We start from the raw sequence: 21,559 nt of genomic DNA, 5'->3' as shown, positions 1-21,559 counted from the left end.
TCCATGCACTAATCCTACCACCAACCCTTGTCAAAGTTTGTGATAGTAATTGTTTTTGCTGTTTTTTAAACATACTTTGTACTTCAGGTGTAAAATTACAGCTCCTGGTATATGTCACTGTCCCACAACACGATATGTGTTCAGCAACATCTCCTGAGTACATTGATACCCCACATGCATGGGTTTGTCAGATTGTTTGGGGGCAAAAGGGCCAAATTTGGAACATGCCTCCTCAGCCGTATACCGCTGCATGGCAACAATTGCAGCAAAAATAGTAGGGAAGGAAAGGGTTAATGGCTCTAATAAAAAAAATTAAAAAAACCCTAAAAAAAAGTACAAAAAAAAATAAAAAGTAAAAAAAAATGTAAAAAAAAAGAACCCCAAAAACAATTGCCACTATGCAAGATCACTGTTTATGCAGTGATCAATGGCAATGAAGGGGTTAATATTAAATGGGTGGCTCTTATAAGAGCCTTTGGATCAATAATAATATATATTATTGAGAATACCTAAAAACACACTGATCTGTCTCTCTCCCTCACTAGAAGCAAGTGAAGGAGGGAGGCAGATCCAATACTGATCAAAGGCAATGTTTAGAAAACATTGCCTTTGATTTATCAGATCATGATCACTCTTATGAGTGATCTGACCACTAGGGGTGTTATTCACTGGATGTCCATGACATCCAGCAACACCCCCCCCCGATGATGACAGCAGGCTCCGCCCCCGGCTTGATGGGCGCCGCCATCTTGAAACACCGCATGTGTTTCGAAGACGCCGGCACCGGGAAGGTAAGTTGAGCATTTAGGAAGCGATCGCGAGTCGCTTCCTTTGCTAAACAGGTGTTGCAAAGATGCCTCGATACTGAGGCATCTTAGCAACACCAGCTAAGCAAAGGAAGCGACTCGCGATCGCTTCCTAAACCCGTTTTTCGGCGGCGGGCGCCGCCATGTTTGAAAGACGTGCAGTCTTTCAAACATGTTTTTTTATTTGCTCCTAGGAGCGATCGGGGGGGGCCGGGAATGTTTTTTTTGGTGTTGCTCAATGCCTCGATGTCGAGGCATTAGAGCAACACCGTTTGAGTGAAAAAATCGATCACGGATCGATTTTTTCACCCGTTTAAAGACGTGCCGGTCCTGGCACGTCAATTGTCATAATCGTCACGATTTTCGGTGACGTGCCCGGACCGGCAATTGTCATCAAGGGGTTAAACGTTGTTTTAAGAATGTTATAGATCCAGGGGATTCTTTGGGTGTGAGTAATATTCAAAAGATAGGAAAAGCAATCTAAAGGCACAAATCCAAAAGCTACCATATCTCATAACCACAGTGCAGCGGGGGGGTTCTTTCCACATCTTGTAATCACATGTACAACGATCAAATAAACATATTACATAAAATGAGTGATTTACCTTTTCTCGTAGGAAAGATATACAGAGTTTTCCTGGTTATATGTGTCAATCTCTTTTTTCAGTTTGCTCATTTCTGCAGTAAGCTCACTGACTTTGCTCCTGGAATACACACACATTCAAAAAGCAATTAACAAAAGCAATCAGGAATAGATGATGCAAATATAGAACAATTACTGAGACCATATTACATACGTAGTGAATAAACTAGAGATGTAAACCCACTCAATTAGTCTATTAAACAATCATGTGTTTTTCCTCACTATCTTTCTGGTTATTCTTTGTGATTAACAATGAAGTTAAGAAGATACAACAGAACCGAACATACACTGTGTCAAGTGGCACTTCTGACTACTGAAACAATTTCAATAATATTGTAAAAAACTATGGTCTTGCAAGCCAACTGATTCATCGCTATAGTGATGAAAGCACTAACAAGGTCAAACCATATTTATGTATACGAGTACTAGTTTTCATAAACATACCGAAGAAGGCCAAGGAAATAGGATTTATCCAAAATCTGTCTTTGGGGACCTGGAAATAAAACCAGAGAAAAACATTTAGAATACAGACTGTAAAACTCATATGGAATATTCACAAAATTAAGCAATGTTTCACATTTAACAATATGAAATTTATACCACTTTCATAGAAATAACAAAATACATGAAAATGTATCCTTTTTAGTTTTTATACACCTCCAAAAAAAAATAAAAAATCAGGCCTGTGAGGAGTTTCTTGACGATACAATGTCTCCTTTAAAAGAAACTTCAAAGCAACATATACAAAAAGAAATTGTGGTGCAAAAGTGATCTTATCACCAATAATCAACCACTGGACTCTTCATTTGGTTACCATGGTGACAAGACCACTTTTTAGTTATGGCACCCAAATACTTTTTGTCTAACCGTCACTAAGACCCCTGCAAAAAGATTGATGATCGTATAGCACATAACAGCACAGTGGGTTACATCAACTATAAGAAGTCATCTTTTTTTGCCTTTCAAAAGTATCTATAAACTAGTGGTCATATTTTTGCATTCTTATTAGATCTGAAATAAAGCTAAAACGTGTCTGATTTTAGCGACAGTGTTTTCAGCAATATAACTTAACAAATCTAGAAACAACTTTATACGCTGCATTCTCTTGCAGATCAGTGACTTGTGCATTGGTTTCATTTACAGTGAAGGGGCATAGGAAAGAGGAGAGGAAATTATAGTGAAATTTTAATGTAACAGGAGCGACAAAGTGTCAGCAAAAAAAGGTGGTAATGCTGGAGCAGTCAACTACCTTTCATTCCAGTTTTAATTCCACTCAAGCCTTGCTGGGTAACGGGACGATCTGCTACCTTTATCTGAGCAGATAGAACACCTGCAGCAACCAGACCACTGCGTGTCCCAGGCCTGGCAGTAGTGGGCAGCACCTAAGGGAAAGGAAAAGCAAATTACTGACGCCACTACTAACCAAAGTAAGTAAGCAATAAAGTACCTACAATAAGGAAGACTTTGATAACATTATATTTTCAGCAACTATGCATACTCACTCCAGTTGCCATCCTACTTGCGGTGGGGAGAGGACGGATTCCACTTGGAGGTCTGTTCGGTATAGAGCCGACCCCGCTCCTTGAGCTAGGGCGAGCAGAAGGGGGCCGCTGGTTGCTCATTATGTCTACTGATCAATCTGTGGAGAAACATTACAATTATACAAATGAGCCAATTTTAGGTAAATAAGGAAGTTCTATTATAAGCAGTCTTACACAATCACTGCAGCACTTGCAAACTGTCACACTGGACACAATTTAAGGAGCAGTCTCCCTTTCCCATTACTAAAATAAACTCAGAGAAACACAAATAGGTAAATTCTACTGCAAACAGATCCCAAGCTGACCACTAATATGCCAACACGGTTCCAAGTCACAGATCTGTGTATTCGTTTAATAAAGCACTTTTTACTCGGTACGAACACAACCGTTTATTGCTTTTTCCACATGTTCAAAGGATTTAAATTGGATCAGCGGAGCGGACATTTCCGGTGATTGCTATATGGAGCAGTGCTGGAACATTATACACGGGACCAATTTAAATTTGATTTGATCTCCTTATCAGAAGGATATTGCCCTCTGAGACCATGGAGACTTCCCTGGTCCCAAAGTTTCATCCCAGCAGTTCTGGAGGTGCCCTAACGTCAAATTCTACAGCTCCCAGGAGACCTTTCCAAATAAAAGGGTTTACCCTTGTACGCCTTTAAGACACAAGTATCAACCACATACACGTCTCCTGTCATTTTCTATCCATGTAATATTTCGAATGCTATAAACACATCACATACCCACAGCCACCTCCAGGTTCCTCCGCTTCCTTAGTTCTATCGGTCTCTTAGCAACGCCTGGTCACGTGCTTACATCACCCAACCGACAGCTCAGCTTTCCATGTGTCAATTGAACGCTAGGGAACGGTTAATACTTGTAAGCCGATTGGACGGGGCCGGAGGCAGCAATGACATCACGCACGGACGGTGAAACGCCGGGGGTCTGTCAGATACTGGCCAATTGGACGGAACGAAGGATTTTACATTAACTGGGATGTTTGCTAAGCAGCTTGTTTCGAAATAACAGGTTACGTGACGCAGATAACACCCGTCTCCATACTGCAGTGTTTGTGGAAGGCCTCTAGTGGCATGTAAAAGTTTATACGGTGGAAACCACTATATTCGCTATTGGGATTACTGTTCTGGATATGACATTGTCGGGAGTTTCCGCCAGTACACCCGGAAGCGAGACTACTTTATTCTCTCTCACAGGGAGGACAGACAGTTCCGTCACTTCCTGTGGTCCGTGGGCTTTGCCTTCCGTCGCATCACTTCCGTCGCTTAGCGGCTGGTTGCTGTGTCATGGCGCAGGACGGTGCAGTAGGTGACGGCTGTTACCGGCTGCGCTGTTCCATCCCTGGACACGAACAGGATGTCAGGGGGCTCGTACGTTGCCCGATACCTTCGGGAGATGGGTTCGTGTCGGTGTCACGTGACAGGAGCGCGCGCCTCTGGGCACCGGACAGGTAAGAGCGGTTCGTGTTGTTCGGACCTCGCTGTCTAGAGAGGGAACCTGTAGCGTGAAACAGGTGCGTCTTCTAGAGAAGCACCTTTATCAGGATCTATAGACACCTACATCCCGCCATTAAGGTACTTCTCTAAGCCCACAACTAGCAGATGTGCCAGTAAGTAGCACAAAAGTCGTCACTGATGGAGATGTATTATGAAAGGGGTGGGGAATGTATTCTTGACGCCTAAACCATACTCGGATTACTCAGGGATAGTATTAATCTACCAGTGTCTATTACAGGGGCGTCCAAGTTTTTTCTGCAGTGGGCCACTTCATCAGAATTGTATACGTGCGCGGGCCGCACTCATTTTTCACTGTGAGAAAATATGGCCTTTAATAAGATATGCAGATTAAAATAAAGTAAATGACACAAAACCTTTACTTTTCCTCTCACTGATTTCTGGAGCCTCGAAAGTTTTGTGACAAAAAATTCAGGATTCAGGATAATTAAAAATGAAATAGTTATATTTATTCTAGGGATTCACCGAAATGAAAATTCTGGACCAAAACATTCACGGTTCACTTAGCCAAAACCGAAAATGACCCCCCACCTTTAAAAACAATAATAAAAACTCAAATTTTTAATAAAAGTAGGTAACACACCATAATTGGACAAAAAAAAAATAGCAATATGACTTGGCATGATAGGACTGTGCTTGCTGTTAGCAATCACACTCCTATCATGCCAAGTCAGCCAGTACAGCAACGTGTTTTATATGTTGGTTTATCCAACTCTGGCCTATCGCTCGATTATAAGACGACCCCCCAAAATCTGAATATTTAGGGGAAAAAGAAAACGCCTCAATATAAGACGACTCTATAGGGAAAAAGTGTTTCTTCATTCATGTAAACTATTTTGTCATATTTAATAAAAGCTATGATTGAGAAAAATATATATTTTTTGTTTTTATTTGCCAACATGCCCCCCAGTTATGCACATGTGCCCCCAGGCTTGCCACTCTACCTCCCTGATATGCCTTATACCCCCCTATATGCCACTCTACCTCCCTGATATGCCTTTTAACCCCTTATATGCCACTCTGCCTCCCTGATATACCTTATACTCTGGCATATAGGGGGTTAAAATACATATCATGGGACAAAGTGGCATATAGGGGGGGGTATAAGGCATTTCTGGAGGCAAAGTGGCATACAGGGGTTAAAAGGCATATCATGGGGCACTCTACCTCCAGAAAATCCTTATGCCACCCATACAACACTCCCCCCAACCCCTGGGGTTGTCTGCGTTCATCGAACGGACGTTCGCCGGCTGGGAGAAAAGAGAATACCCCGCAGCGCTGCGGGAAATTCTCCTCTCTGGCAGTTGGGGAAGGTATGCGCGATGCGCGTACACAGCCTCTGCTGCTGCCGGCACTTTCGCCGGCGCTCGGTGATAGACACCCGGTCTAAGTGCTGGCAGCAGCTGAGGTTACCAGACAGGAGGATCCAGGAGTGCTGCGGGGGATCTGGATCTTAGTCTCATAGTCTAGATTAGAAGATGACCTTGATTTTAAGACAAGGGTATTTCTCAGAGCATTTGCTCTGAAAAAAACCTTGTCTTATAATCAAGCAAATACGGTATATTCTAGCTTGTAACACTTGTTCACAGAAGCATACAGTCTGTCCCTTTAACAGCCCACCACCTTCATTCTGCATAGAATCCACCTGTTCTCCCAGTCTGGGAATGTCTGCTGACTTCTATATCTATATGTGACTCTTGCTGCAATCAAGTCTTCCTTGTCCAACCTGCTCCTTGTCTATACTCAGTTCGCCTAGACCTCCTAATAGTTTGCAACCTATCGAGAGCAGGTCGTAATAATGTTACCAAATCCAGCAAAAAATGTATAATAATAAAGTTATTTCTGCCCCCTTCTTCTATATTAGCATGGATGTGATCACTATCCTTTGTAACAGTATAGCTGGAAGCTGGTCATGATGACTCCCCATGTGATCATATGTCAGAATTTCTTATGCAGGCTGGCGTTTTAATGTACAACGCTCTATATTTTCACATTCGGGTACAGAATGTCCACATTATATATATATATATATATATATATATATATATATATATATATATATATATATATATATATATATATTATAGTCCAAGCACTTGCTTGTTTTCTAAATAATATCTGAAATGAGTGCTCATGAACGCTGCCACCAGGCTCTATTTATAATTGATGTGTATGGCTTCTTGTCTCTATTCTTAATGTGGGCTCTTGAGATGGCATGGGCGTTTTGGGCAAGTCATCTTTCTTTGTTATAGTGGATACTAGTGGAGTGGTGTTGTCACCATAACATCCATGTGAATGTTCCTGCTGATTGGACCCTTCCATTAGTTTTTAATAAGGACTTTTTTTTCCCAGATTTCCAAAGCATAATCTTGTTAGGACATAAGTAGTTTGAGCGTTTTTGCTATTTCTGTTAAACCCTAAACTCGAAAAAGTATTTGCCACCTGTCTGATTTTTTTCTCTGTGATTGCATGTCTTGGATAACCGTGAACCTGAGAGAAGAAAGAACACATAATTTAGATATTTGTCCTTTATTGGCAAAGTAATTATCCCCTCAAGCACATTATGCTTACATCATAATTCAAAGCAGTGATTGCATTCAGGCAGTTGGTGTCGTTAATGATCAGTCTCTCATGGTACTGTGGAGAAAGCTTGGCCCATTCTTCCACGCAGAACTGCTTTAACCTATTGAGATGTAGGTCTGTACTTTGTCTAAGCCATGCCTAAAACTTTTTCTTCTTTGACCATGGTGATGCGGACTTACTTGAGTATTTCTCATCATTGTCTTTCTGTGTGACCCAGTTCCACATTAACTTACAAACTGATGATCTTACAATGTCATGTGGAATACAAAAGCAGAGTTTGTGGTTCCTTCGACAATGACCAGTTATCCGTGTCCTGATACAGCAAGTCATCCCCAGACCACGACACTGGCTTGGCTTTTGGTGTGAGGATCTAGGTGATGAAGGCAGTAAAAGTCTCACTGACTAGACCGTTGTTCGAGAACCCTTGAGGAACATGTCTACCTGGTGTCTTATTACATATAGTACTTTCCTAATACACTTATAAGACATAATAACCCAATTAAGAGTCTTTTTAGGCTCATGGACTGTCAAAATTGTTAATATTTACTATTGGAAAAGTACTGCTTTATGAGGGTTTAGACCAAAATTTAGATTGGCTCATGGCTCCTTATGGCCATATTTTAAAATTATTTGGGCCACAGTTAAATCAAAGTGACAGAGCCTAGTATTAAGCCTTTGGATTTTCAGGTAACCGACTTTGACCCATGTTCTGGCGTGGTCATCTTATTTGGCTGTATTGTGACGTGTATAGTTAACCTAATAGTTATCTTTACCTGTTTAGCCCTCACAGGGGTTTCAATGAAATACACCGCATGAGTGGACACACCAACTTTGTCTCCTGTGTGTGCATCATACCTCCGAGTGAAATCTACCCACGGGGATTGATCGCTACAGGGGGAAACGATCATAACATCTGTGTATTTAGTCTGGATAGTGTGAATCCTCTCTATGTGTTGAAAGGCCACAAGAACACAGGTAGGTTTCGCTATGTTTTAAGTGTGTTTGCATTTTCTCTACCCTTTCTGTTGGGGTTACATTCTATAAAATATCACAAAAGCCAACAGAAACCAAAACTTCAGTCAGTAGAGAAAAAGTGTTTAGCTGTCCCCTTTTGATTGACTAACTTCACACATTGTATTAAAATACTGCTATAGGTAGATTTATGTCCAATGGAGAATAGTCCTTCTTTATTGCTCCATTGTGTCCACATTGAAATTGAATTATTTGAAATATATCCCCTTTGTGAATGTTGATTTTTTTTTTCACTTTATAAAGTTAAAGCCATGAGCACCATTACCGCTTTTCCTCTGTAATAGCTGCTTTGTTTCCATCTTGTTGTTTTCCTGCAGTTTGCAGTCTTTCGTCCGGAAAGTTTGGCACATTGCTGAGTGGATCGTGGGACACGACTGGAAAGGTCTGGCTCAATGAGAAGTGCATGATGACCTTACAGGTAGGGCTCCGCTCGGGAATATGGTATTCAGTAAACTTGCTCCATATTGTTGCCATGACATGGGCTAATTGTGTATTGTAATTTTTACATTTAAAATATTGCTCACTATATAAAACATAATATATATATATATATATATATATATATATATATATATATATTAGGATGGGCAGGCTTAACAGGTTTCCAATGGCTTAGGCAAATGGTAGCCGCCTGCCTTGTGTCTCGCTAAAGCAGTAATTTAAGGGAATCCTATACTTGGTAAACGATTTAATGGTCTTTATTAATGTGAAATAGGGGAGATATACATAAAATCTGCCTTATGTGTATACAGTTGAATGGAATTTGGATGGTTAGTCTACCCTTGGTGAGATTTGACAAAAAAACAAAACAAATTAACAGTTTTAACCCCTTCAGTACCGGGACGTACCTGGTACTTCCTGGTTAACAGTCACCGGTAGACCGGGACGTACCAGGTACGTCTCCTCCAAAAAAGCAGCTGCTGCTGTCTGCCCAGGACTCCTGGGCAGACAGCACAGCCTGTCTAAGCCCGCCCCCAAGCCCACGATCACTCCCACGGAGTCCTGTAGGACTGATCAGAGAGACTCCTCCCCTACAATCTCCAGTCTATTGGAGATTGTGTCCCAGCTGCCAGAGGCAGCTTCAGGGACAGGGAGACAGGGTTCTTTGGTCTCCACATGAGTGTGGAGACCAGACCCCCCCACCCCCACCCTTCCTCAGTTAACCCCTACCCCCCTCTTCCTCAATTAACCTCTTCAATGCTGCGATTGTGTATGACCCCCATCGCAGCATTGCAGGGGTTAATATTAGTCCCCACAAGCTTGTGGGGACTAAATATCAATCAATGCTGTGCTTCAATGGAGCATCAGCATTGAAAGTTAAAAAAAATAATGTAAAAAATAATAATAATAAAAAAAAAAAATTAATAAATTAAAAAAAATTAATATAATAATAATAATAATAAAAAAAAAAATAACATGCTGGGCTTATCAGATCGCCCCTGGCCAATAGGAGTGATCGGATCATTATGGCAGCCCACGGATGACCCTGCTCTACAAAGAGAGAGGGGTCATCTAGGGTAATTATGAAAAAACACAAATTATTAATAAAGTGAAAAAATCATAATTATTACCTGATCACTTGTCGGTGACATTTTAAGTCGCTGATTATTGATCGGTCTCCCTGATTGATGTCAGCGGCCTAAACCTGTCACTTACAAGTAATCTGATGAAAAAAAATATTTAAAAAAATGTAAATGCACATGTTCCAGTTTTGCCCTCATAGCTTCCTCAAAAAATACATGAACCATGCATGTGAGGCCTTGTTGGAACCGGGGGGTGTTGGTGAACAAAATGTGGTGCTTTCTTCCACTGTTGCACATATGCTGTGCAAGAAATAAATTTTAACATTGAAATGTATTTGTTAAAAACGCAATAAAATTAATTTTCCGTGAACTTTGGCAGACATCAGTGAAGAAAAGGCTAGCTGAAAACTGTCAAAACTACCCTAGTTGAACACCTTGACTTGTCTACTGTTCATAAATATATACTTTTATGGGGTAATTTACAGCAGGGGGCTTCCAAAATGTCCCAAATGGGATATGGGCCCAGGAAACCAATTTCTGAAAATTCCAAATGTGAAAACGAAAATGCGCATGTTCCAGTTTTGCCCTCATAGCTTCCTCAAAAAATGCATGAACCATGCATGTGAGGCCTTGTTGGAACCGGGGGATGTTGGTGAACACAATTTGGTGTTTTGTTCTGCAGTTGCACATATTCTATACAAAATATAATATAAAATCTAAAGCAACATTGCAACATATGCAAAAAAAAATATAAAAATACCTCAAAATTTGGCAGCAATTGGCGATAAAATCCCTGTTTGAAAAGTGTCAAAATGACCCTAGTTGTACACCTTGACTTATCTACTGTTCATAAACATATAATTTTGGGGGGGGGTAATCAGTATCTGTGACAACTATTGCAGTTATTAGACTGCCATGCCAAATTTGAAAAAAATTACATTTCAAAAACGTGATGCATGCCTTGCAATATTTGCCCTATACTGGTCAAAATAGATAAAAATCCTGGCCATGTTGGGTGGTTTCCAAATCAGGACAAGTTAATGAATATATTTGGGATAATTTTTTCCCATTGGTTTAATGTGTGTACAATTTGTATGTATACAAAACTGTAAAAAAAATGCGTTTTTTCATTTTTTCCCCACTTTTTCCAGTTTTTTTCAAACAAAACAATGTACTACCCAGCTTACTATGGTTTCAAACGAAAGCCCTACTTGTGCTGAAAAAAACAATATATGATTTGTGTGGGTGCACCAATTGATAAGAGAGAAATTACAGTTGAAGAAAGACATGGCAAAAACACAAAAATGGCTCCGGTCCTTTAGCGACACGTTAGTATCAAAATCCCGGTCCTGAAGGGGTTAATCATTTGATTTTAATTTGTATCAAATTTGCTGAACGCTGCATAGTTGACTTTTTAGTGTATGGGTTGATATGCGTTGCTATTGATTTTTTTTTTGTTTTTTATTATGTATTTATGCTGTAGGGTCATACCGCTGCTGTCTGGGCAGTGAAGATTTTACCAGAGCAGGGTCTGATGTTGACCGGATCAGCTGACAAATCTATTAAGCTGTGGAAAGCAGGGAGGTGTGAAAATACATTCCTTGGTATGTAAACTGTTTATAGTCTCTCCGCTTTCTTGGTTTGCTATAGTAAGTTATTTTTGGTTGTACATGACGGGAACCACACGGTTTGTACCTCCCCAGATGTAAATTAATTTTTAGTGACAGCATCTGGCTGGCCTTTATGGGAGATAGTTTTCCAGCAGGTGGCAGAAGGATCTTGCCTGTAAGGGAGCTTGAATGCAGATGATTTAGTTATGTATTGGTTTAAGGCATAACCACTTATTTTTAATGTGATTTGAAGGGCATGAAGACTGTGTCAGAGGACTGGCAATTCTAAGTGACACGGAGTTCCTTTCCTGTGCCAACGATGCCACCATTAGACGATGGTTAATCTCCGGGGAGTGCCTACAAGTCTATTATGGTCATACAAATTACATATATAGCATATGTATCTTTCCAAATTCACAAGGTAAACAGATATTTTTAATGTGTTCTTGCTATATGGGGTTTTAAAAACATTAAAGACATTTCCAGTATTAAAACAATTAACGTGTTACAAATGACCAAACTTGCTGCCGTTACTCTCGCTCACTTTTTACAGCCACAGTAAGTGTGAGCAAACGCCTCAAAGGCAGTTGACGGTTCGTTTGTTGAGGATACATATTTGGAAACGTGTGAATGTTCTTTTAACTTGTCTGAAACTATGCAGATTAAGACTTGAACGTCATGGGTACCCCCTAATGTCGATAGCATTTTGGGTTTGCTTTTTTAGTTCATGTTTCCGAACCATGGCTTTGTTGTTGATCCTCTGTAATCTTTCTATCCAGATTTTGTGACTACAGGAGAAGACAGATCAGTTCGGATCTGGAGGAAAGGAGAGTGTTTTCAGACAATCCGTTTGCCTGCACAGTCAGTGTGGTGCTGCTGCATCCTGGATAATGGAGACGTCGTTATTGGGGCAAGGTATCCATTATTTAAAAAATACTGGGACATTCTGAAAATGTAACTACTTATTGGCAATTGGTGCCTTAGACTGCCATCCATATTGAGTGTTATGTGACTGTGTGTGGCGCTATGTCGCTCATATTAATGTTTTTTTAGCAAGATCTGCTATTGTGTCACTACATGTGTAAATGAGTACTTAAAAATAATTGTTTCACCTGTAATTGTAAATCACTAATTTTATATATTTCATTTTAAAAGTGACGGCATAATCCGAGTATTTACAGAGTCCCTAGACCGCACAGCCAGCCCAGAGGAAATACAAGTGTTTGAAGATGAACTCTCCCAAGCCACAATTGATCCTAAAACAGGCGATCTTGGTGACATTAAGATAGAGGAGCTTCCTGGAAAAGAACATCTGACTGAACCTGGTAATTCCTCATCTAGTATAGTCGCCTGTTACTGTAAGAACTGCCTGCTGGTAAAACAGCCAAGCTAATCCATAACCCTGTATGTGGCTGATGGAATACATTGTGCAACAATTCATCGGTCAGCCAATGGAAACAAGGCACACAGGTGTTGTTTTTCTGAATTGCGGTGTAATTCCCTCTTTGCTTTTTCCCATTTACTAATCTGTGCCCTAATGACTGTTTTTCTTTTTGTGTTACCAGGTACTAAAGATGGACAGACTCGGCTGATCAATGTAGATGGCAAAGTTGAGGCCTACCAGTGGAGCATTAGTGAAGGGCGCTGGATGAAAATTGGGGATGTAGTAGGATCATCAGGTGCAACACAGCAAACCTCTGGGAGAGTCCTGTTTGAAGGAAAGGTGTGCAGGCATTTTGTGATCTCCTTTATGGGACCAGAAAGTATTTTGTGAAGCGAATAGGCCTTTTATTATTATTCTGCCAGCATCTGTTCCATTGGCAAACTCAATACCACAATTAAACATTCCTTCCGCTCTTGAATGCTTTGTCCACCTAATCCTATTCTTTTTTTTGTTGTTTACAAAGTCCATTGTATCCACGTTGATGTATTGTGAAGTAACAAAGTGTTTAGAGTTCATGGACAAAATGGCATCTGCAGTACCATTTATTAACGATATTATGTAGCCATTGTATTTATTAAATATTTTCCCTTTAACTACTTTCTATTTAAGGAATATGACTACGTATTCACAATTGATGTGAATGAAAGTGGACCTTCTTATAAGCTGCCATATAATGTAACAGAAGACCCCTGGCTCGTTGCATACAATTTCCTGCAGAAGAATGATTTGAATCCCATGTTCTTAGATCAAGTAGCAAAATTTATCATTGACAACTCCAGTGGACAAACAATTGCATCTCCGCAAACTGGCTTTGCTGATCCGTTCACAGGTAAATGTTAAATGGCCCGTTTTGCTCTGTTGTTCCACAGTAATAATATCTAGAATTAATCACTTTGGAGAGAGTGTACAGCTAATAGCAATGGTAATAACTATGGAATATTGTAAACATAAAGGGACAGTCTAGTGTCACAAATAACCCCCCTCCCCGATGAAGAATGCATAGCCTGTATTAAAATAGTACTTTATGGAGAAGCTGCCATTCCAAAGGTGTAGTGCGATATCCCCACAGAGCGCGGGGTTTCATGCCACTTTCATGTCTGGGTGAAACGTTTTAATATGTGGATTTAGCCAAGATAAGACACTGTAGTGATGCTAAAAAAAAAAAAAAGTGAGTGTATTTTATTTAGTGCTACAATACTGAGTTTAGTGTGATCACAAAGAAATAGAAAGATGCAGCCGTTTCCCCTTCTGACATAAATGGAAAACCACCTATATTTGTGGCTGCAGTTTCAGAGAAAAGGCCAGGTTCGTCTACGGCTAATACCTTTTTATCCTTTTGTAGGTGGAGGTCGTTACATCCCAGGAAGCTCACCCGGTCCTGTTACTGGAGCTGACCCATTTACAGGTATTCCAGCAAGCTCTCTAAAACCAGAAAGCATCTAGTTTGCCTTTAGATATCCTAAGAGGAAATACTTTAACTCGCGTGATGGCAGGGACACGCTGAGATCGTTCTGCACAAACAGAAAATGCAAGTGAAATAGCAATACATGTGATTCTTATTTTCCATCATTCACTGCATTACAGAGAATCACCAAGAAAGAGTAAAAGCTCAAAGAGAAGCCAAAATAAATCTTCCAGATCACCATGGAATTAATTTATTAAACAGCGTGTGTGTAGTTAAAATAAAACATTTGCTATCTGTAAGCTCTCAACTTCACTTTACTGTTAAAGGCATGACCTCTGCAAGTTTGCTCTTCAAGAAGTAAAAGGGCTGCACCTGTATAATAGTTAAAGTAGTGGGATTGTTTGTATCTCCTCTAACAAGTGTACTTGGCCAACTTGTCCCTTCTTGGAAGAGAAAATCTCTAAGCTTGGCCCATTATAATCAGTGGTGATGTCAGTGAGTTGAACCCTTACAGCCAAGTATCTCTGTTGAGTCCATGGAGAATACAGATTAGCTCTTCTAGAACTAACAAATGTTTATTACACTATTCAGTGTCTGCAGCAAAGCTTCATATCACTTCAGTGCCCACAAACAAAATTTTTGGCTAATTCTTACAGTGGACACATTTGCTTTAATGCCTCTTACTCTGGTTGTCTTGCTCAATGTATGCAATCCTTGAGCAGCGCTTCGAGGGTGCATATTGCTGTGCGAGATGTGTGCGGGTTGCTCATTTGGAAGCACAAATCCTGAGTCTAGAGGAGCAACTGGCAACACTGAGATCTATTGACAACTTGGAGAGGAGTCTGCTGCTCACTGAGCAAGCTCTCTCGCAGGTAGAGGTGGGGGAGGATAGTGGGATGGAGGTACAGGACAGTCAGGCAGCTAGCTGGGTTACAGTTAGAAGGCGGGGTAGGGGGAAAAGCGCCAGGGAGGCTAGTCCTGATCTAGCACACCCCAACAAGTTTGCCCGGTTGGCAGATGAGGGGGATGTTAGTTCAGAGTTAGCAGTACTGCAGCAAGTCACTGCCTCTGACCACCAGAGGGGTGTCTGCTCCAGTAAGGAGGGAAGGAGGAGCGCAGGGCAGGCCAGACAGGTGCTGGTAGTGGGGGACTCAATTATTAGGGGGACAGACAGGGCGATCTGTCACAAAGACCGGGATCGCCGAACAGTGTGTTGTCTGCCTGGCGCTCGAGTTCGGCACATCGCGGATCGGGTTGACAGATTACTGGGAGGGGCTGGAGAAGACCCAGCAGTCATGGTGCACATTGGCACCAATGACAAAGTGAGAGGGAGGCGGAGTGTCCTTAAAAATGATTTCAGGGACTTAGGTAGCAAGCTTAAGGCAAGGACCTCCAAGGTAGTATTTTCTGAAATATTACCTGTACCACGTGCCACACCAGAGAGGCAGCGGGAGATTAGGGAGCTAAACAAGTGGCTCAGAAGCTGGTGTAGGAAGGAGGGGTTTGGGTTCATGGAGAACTGGGCCGACTTCTCGGTCGGATACAGGCTCTACGGTAGGGACGGGCTGCACCTCAATGGGGAGGGTGCAGCTGTGCTCGGGGAGAAGATGGTCAGAAGGGTGGAGGAGTGTTTAAACTAGGGAAAGGGGGGGAGGGAAACTACAATATAGAAGGGGAAGATAGTGTAGATAGAGAGCTGGGGCTTATAAATGTACCTGGGGGTGGAGCAGAGGGAGGGGTTAGAATAGTTAATAGGGATAGGCTTCATAGGGAAAAAAACCATACACCTCTAAATTGTATGCTTACTAATGCCAGAAGTCTGACCAATAAAACTGACGAACTGGAGTTAATAATGTCTGAAGAAAATTATGACATAGTGGGTATAACAGAGACATGGTTGGATGATAGCTATGACTGGGCGGTTAACATACAGGGGTATAGTCTATTCAGGAAGGATCGGAAAAAACGAAAAGGGGGAGGAGTTTGCCTTTATGTAAAGTCCAGCCTAAAGGCCACACTGCGGGAGAATATATGTGAGGGAAATGATAATGTGGAGTCATTATGGGTAGAAATATATGGAAAGAAAAATAATAAAATACTGATCGGGGTTTGCTATAAGCCACCAAATATAATGGAAGCAGCAGAAGATCAATTATTAAAGCAAATAAACAAGGCAGCTAATCACAATGAGGTGGTTCTTATGGGGGACTTTAACTATCCCGACATAAACTGGGAAAGCGAGACCTGTGAATCTCATAAAGGAAACCGGTTTCTGACTATAAGTAAGGATAATTATCTGTCCCAAATGGTACAGGACCCGACCAGAGGGGGCGCCCTACTGGACTTAATATTAACCAACAGACCTGACAGAGTAACTAATGTGCAGGTCAGGGGGCATCTAGGAAATAGTGATCACAATATGATGCATTATAACTTGTCCTTCAATAAGGGAACTCTTAGAGGAGCCACAAGAACCATGAACTTTAGGAGGGCAAAGTTTGATCAACTAAGAGAAGCCCTTAACACTGTAAATTGGGAAAATGTCCTCAAAAACAAGAGTACAGACACTCAATGGGAGATTTTTAAGAATATCTTAAATTCTCACTGTGAAAGGTACATACCGTATGGGAATAAAAGAGTCAGGAACAAGAGAAAACCAATGTGGATAAATAAAAATGTAAAGGGGGCAATAAATGGCAAAAAAGGCATTTAAGCTACTAAAACAGGAAGGCAGTGAGGAAGCACTAAAAAGCTATCGGGAAAAAAATAAAATATGTAAAAATCAGATAAAAGCAGCAAAATTGGAGACAGAAAGACTCATTGCCAAAGAGAGTAAGACAAACCCCAAAATGTTCTTTAACTATATAAATAGTAAAAAGGTTAAAAATGAAAGCGTTGGCCCCTTAAAAAGTAATGAGGGAGAAGTTATAGACGGGGATCAGGAAAAAGCTAATCTATTAAATATATTCTTCTCAAATCACCAGGTCCAGATGGCATTCACCCCCGCGTTCTAAGGGAATTAAGTAATGTAATAGACAGACCCCTATTTCTAATATTCAAGGACTCTATAGTGACAGGGTCTGTTCCCCAGGACTGGCGCATAGCAAATGTTGTGCCAATATTCAAAAAGGGGGCAAAAAGTGACCCGGGGAATTATAGGCCTGTTAGTTTAACTTCTGTTGTGTGTAAACTGTTTGAGGGTTTCCTAAGAGATGCTATTTTGGAGTATCTCAATGAAAATAAGTGTATGACTCCATATCAGCATGGGTTTACAAGGGATCGGTCCTGTCAAACTAACCTGATCAGCTTTTATGAGGAGGTGAGCTCAAGACTGGATCGGGGTGAATCGCTGGATGTCGTATATCTTGATTTTTCCAAAGCATTTGATACGGTGCCACATAAAAGGCTCGTACATAAAATGAGAATGCTTGGGCTGGGGGAGAATGTGTGTATGTGGGTAAGTAACTGGCTCAGTGATAGGAAACAGAGGGTGGTTATTAATGGTACATACTCTGAGTGGGTGACTGTTGCTAGTGGGGTACCACAGGGGTCAGTTTTGGGTCCTATTATTTTTAATATATTTATTAATGACCTTGTAGAGGGATTGCATAGTAAAGTATCAATCTTTGCAGATGATACTAAGCTCTGTAACGTGGTTAACACAATACAGGACAGCGCACGATTACAAATGGATCTGCATAGGTTGGAGGCTTGGGCTGGGATGTGGCAGATGAGGTTCAACACAGATAAATGTAAGGTTATGCACATGGGGAAGAAAAATCCAGGCTGGGAATATGTATTAAATGGGAAAACACTGGGGACGACTGACATGGAAAAGGACTTAGGAGTTTTAGTTAACAGTAAATTTACCTGTAGCGACCAGTGTCAGGCAGCTGCTGCTAAGGCAAATAAAATCATGGGGTGCATCAAAAGGGGCATAGATGCCCACGACAAGGAAATAATTCTACCACTGTACAAGTCACTAGTCAGACCACACATGGAATACTGTGTACAGTACTGGGCACCAGTGTACAAGAAAGATATAGTGGAGCTGGAGAGGGTTCAAAGACGGGCAACCAGAGTAATAAGGGGAATGGGAGGACTACAGTACCCAGAAAGATTATCAGAATTGGGGTTATTTAGTTTGGAAAAAAGACGGCTTAGGGGGGACTTAATAACTATGTATAAATATATAAGGGGGCAGTACAGAGATCACTCCCAGGACCTATTTATACCCAGGACTGTATCTATAACAAGGGGACATCCTCTACGGTTGGAGGAAAGAAGGTTTCTGCACCAGCACAGACGGGGGTTCTTTACAGTAAGAGCGGTGAGATTATGGAACTCTCTGCCAGAGGAAGTGGTGATGGTAAACTCAATAAAAGAGTTCAAAAGGAGCCTGGACGTGTTTCTTGAAAGCAATAATATTACAAGTTATGGATATTAGATTAATAGGGACAGAACGTTGATCCAGGGATTTATTCTGATTGCCATATTTGGAGTCGGGAAGGAATTTTCCCCCTGGTATGGGGCAATTGGCATCTGCTTCATAAGGGTTTTTTTGCCTTCCTCTGGATCAACACAGTAGGGACACAATATGTATATAGGTTGAACTTGATGGACTTTGGTCTTTTTTCAACCTTATGAACTATGTTACTATGTTACAGGTGGTAGCCGCTATGTACCTGGATCAGTGACGCAGTCTGCTCGTTCAGCTGGAGCATCAGATCCATTTACAGGTAAAAAAAACAAAACACGTTCCTGTCACCCGGCAATCATAGAGCCATCATTACTTGAGGCTACACCGGAACAGCAAATCCTAATTGCAAACTGACACTTCAATTTGAAATGCAGTTTAACTTCGCACACGTAGTGTGTGTGTGTGTGTGTGGGGGGGGGGGCATAAAATTGCTTCTGATGTGCAATTTTATACTCTATCACAACATGATTGCTTTTAAGCAAGCGGGTCATCACATTAACTTTCTGACTTCTTTTACAATCCTCTGCAGGACAGAACGCCTATCGATCATTATCTGCTCAGACTCCAAATATTTACTTCCCAAAGAAAGACCCTCTCACTTTTGATCAAGCGAACCCATCTCAAATTTCAGGTGAGCGTCTGGGGACTCATGATTTTTTTTTTTTTTTTTTTGCTATGATTTATCTATTTTTAAAGTGACATTACTTTACTTTACTGTCCATTAATTAAATTAGTTGACTTACCTTAACCCCTTACAAGCTACTCTCTCTCTCTCTCTGGCTACAACTGTACACGGGTACCTTTTCTTTTACGCACCCCTCATATTCCACCAGAATGGATGTCTGCTAATGCAGTCAAGAGTGCTGGCACCAGCGTATCAAAGGTTGGGTGGACATCCATCTATTTAATATATTGAATAAAAGTAGGATTATAAAGAATCATCTACAGTTAATTAGGTGATGATCTGGTGACTGTACTTGCAGCCAATTCAGTGGCACATTAAGCATTTTCACCTAAGTGCCAACAACATTCATTTATTTTTAACTTGCGCCTTAGCGTAAAGTAACATTTATGTGTACAACCCTTAGTGGTTTCACTCGGCGTATTGATCTGATTGCATCATTTATTTCATTAACCCCTTCCGTACCGGTGGCGTACCTGGTACTTCCTGGTTGGGTGTCACCCACAGACCTGCACGTACCAGGTATGTCATCGATGATGCGCAATCCAGCATCGCTATGGACGCAGGGATCGCGAGGGGCGGCTGCTACTGACCGCTGGGTCAAGAGAAGACGCAGTACAAGAACGCCTCAGTATACTTTGGAATAAACTGAACTGCGCCACTGTTAATAATTTGCTGTTAAATAGTGGCAATTCAGGGACACAATACTAAATCTAGTGAATAAAAAGCGACTTCTGACGCAAATTTGTTGCAGAAGAGAGTCAAAAGTCTTCCATGCATTATTGCCTCTTACCAATGCCCTTTGTCTTCCAAGAAATGCATATAAACAAAATGAACTGATTAAAAATAAATTGACATGTCAACATGCTGTGAGTATAGGTATGTAGACCTTTGTTTTCTGTGCCTTCGTAGGTAAACTGAAAGAACTAAACCACGCGGCTCCTGAGCAACATAAGATGTCTGAAGAAGATTTAATGCGACTTGAAAAACTCTTATCTGTGGTGACTAATCCATCAGGAGAAGTAGCCACAGCGCAACAACTAGACACTTTGTGGAGAGCCGTTAATTGGCCAGAAGGTACAATATATGTTGTCTATGATCTATGTTCATGCCATGGTACTCCTATAAATACCTTTTTTGGTATTGCCTATAGGTAAATGTAAGGCTTAAAAAGTATTGTGCTGTTTTCTTTTTCTATAAACAGTCCTTTTCAGGCAGCTCTGTATTAGCCATTTGGATATGTTCTACTAGACCGAGCACCCTGACTCTTTATGTCTTCATCATCTGACATTAAGCAGTATGTCAGTTATACATATTCTCCCCCGGTCTAAAACCTGTTGTACGTATTCTTCCTTTTCAGATATTGTATTTCCAGCCTTAGATGTTCTTCGTTTGTCCATGAAGAATCGCACTGTGAATGAAATGTTCTGCAGTGAAAAAGAAGGCAGTCAGTTTAGCAACTACCTCTTCAAGTTCATGCATCCAGGCGGCAGACAAGCCAACCAGCTTCTAGCCCTGCGGACATTATGTAACAGTTTCTCCTACGATCCGGGAACGCGACTAATGATATCCCATAGAGACACCGTAATCACTAAAGCGATAGAACTGAAAGCAGTAAACAATAAGAATATCCACACTGCTCTAGCCACGTTGTTGCTTAACTACGCCATATGTTTACATAAAATAAACGACTTGGAGGGAAAGGCCCAATGTTTATCAGCCATCAGTACGGTTATGGAAGTTGTGGAAGACCTTGAAGCGGCTTTCCGTCTGCTGGTGGCTCTTGGTACACTGATCAGCGATGATGAAAATGCTGTACAGTTAGCAAAGTCCCTTGGCGTCAATTCGCAGATCAAGAAATACATGTCTGTCGCGGAACCAGCCAAAGTTAATGAGTGCTGCAGGCTCCTTTTAAATATAGTGTAAATCATTTTTTTTTTCTACTGCTAAAGGGGGAAAAAAAACCTATTCCTGAGACACATAGTGTTTTCTTACTACACTGTACTATAAATACATTGAAGCTAATGCTGTGGAATGAATGCTGACATAATGAACATTTGTCTTGTCTTAAAGTTTAAATTGGCCGCAAATAAATTTTTTTGCACTGAATGTAGTTTGTGTACTTTTTGAACTTGTGATGTTATAGTGTTAATGATAAGGAGAAAATCTAAACCTTGCTGTTAATTGTATTGCTTTTAAAGAAATTCAGGCAGTTTGCTTCAGATTAAGTCCAATTCATTATAAGACTGACATCCAAAATAATTATTGCACTCTT

General features: G+C 41.0%; 2 protein-coding genes across 2 annotated transcripts in view; one reads left to right on the top strand and one right to left on the bottom strand.

Annotated features, from left to right (window-relative positions):
• Window positions 1-3,071, bottom strand: part of LOC149285327 (intraflagellar transport protein 74 homolog) — a 35,525-nt gene extending 32,454 nt beyond the window's left edge. Inside the window, exons 1-4 of the mRNA XM_089495477.1 lie at window positions 2,952-3,071; window positions 2,699-2,831; window positions 1,894-1,942; window positions 1,412-1,510 (exon numbers count right to left, since the gene is read on the bottom strand). Coding sequence (XP_089351603.1) covers window positions 1,412-1,510; window positions 1,894-1,942; window positions 2,699-2,831; window positions 2,952-3,071 — 401 coding nt within the window. The remainder of the gene's footprint in view (window positions 1-1,411; window positions 1,511-1,893; window positions 1,943-2,698; window positions 2,832-2,951) is intronic.
• A 1,226-nt stretch (window positions 3,072-4,297) lies between these two features.
• LOC149285326 (phospholipase A-2-activating protein-like) lies at window positions 4,298-21,210 on the top strand. The gene is made up of 14 exons (XM_089495478.1): window positions 4,298-4,461; window positions 7,890-8,083; window positions 8,458-8,558; window positions 11,147-11,267; window positions 11,527-11,694; window positions 12,053-12,188; window positions 12,429-12,598; window positions 12,839-12,996; window positions 13,327-13,546; window positions 14,060-14,122; window positions 18,790-18,861; window positions 19,132-19,233; window positions 20,197-20,361; window positions 20,645-21,210. Exons 1-14 carry the CDS (start codon window positions 4,298-4,300, stop codon window positions 21,208-21,210), a joined length of 2,400 nt encoding a protein of 799 aa, XP_089351604.1.
• Window positions 21,211-21,559: the final 349 nt, after the last annotated feature.

Source organism: Sceloporus occidentalis, unplaced genomic scaffold (genome assembly GCF_023333645.1).
Source record: "Sceloporus occidentalis isolate IW3139 unplaced genomic scaffold, rSceOcc1.0.p SCAF_80, whole genome shotgun sequence".
NCBI classification, from domain to species: domain Eukaryota; kingdom Metazoa; phylum Chordata; class Lepidosauria; order Squamata; family Phrynosomatidae; genus Sceloporus; species Sceloporus occidentalis.
The sequence above is the reverse complement of the archived record's forward strand: the minus strand, read 5'-3'. Positions and strand labels throughout refer to the sequence as shown.

Excerpts from the sequence above, each read along its gene's own strand:
- LOC149285326 (XM_089495478.1), top strand. The coding sequence starts at position 4,298 with ATGGCGCAGGACGGTGCAGTAGGTGACGGCTGTTACCGGCTGCGCTGT. Across the intron at positions 11,695-12,052 it reads TATCTTTCCAAATTCACAAG|ATTTTGTGACTACAGGAGAA; the intron begins GTAAACAGATAT and ends CTTTCTATCCAG. Across the intron at positions 12,599-12,838 it reads AGAACATCTGACTGAACCTG|GTACTAAAGATGGACAGACT; the intron begins GTAATTCCTCAT and ends TTGTGTTACCAG.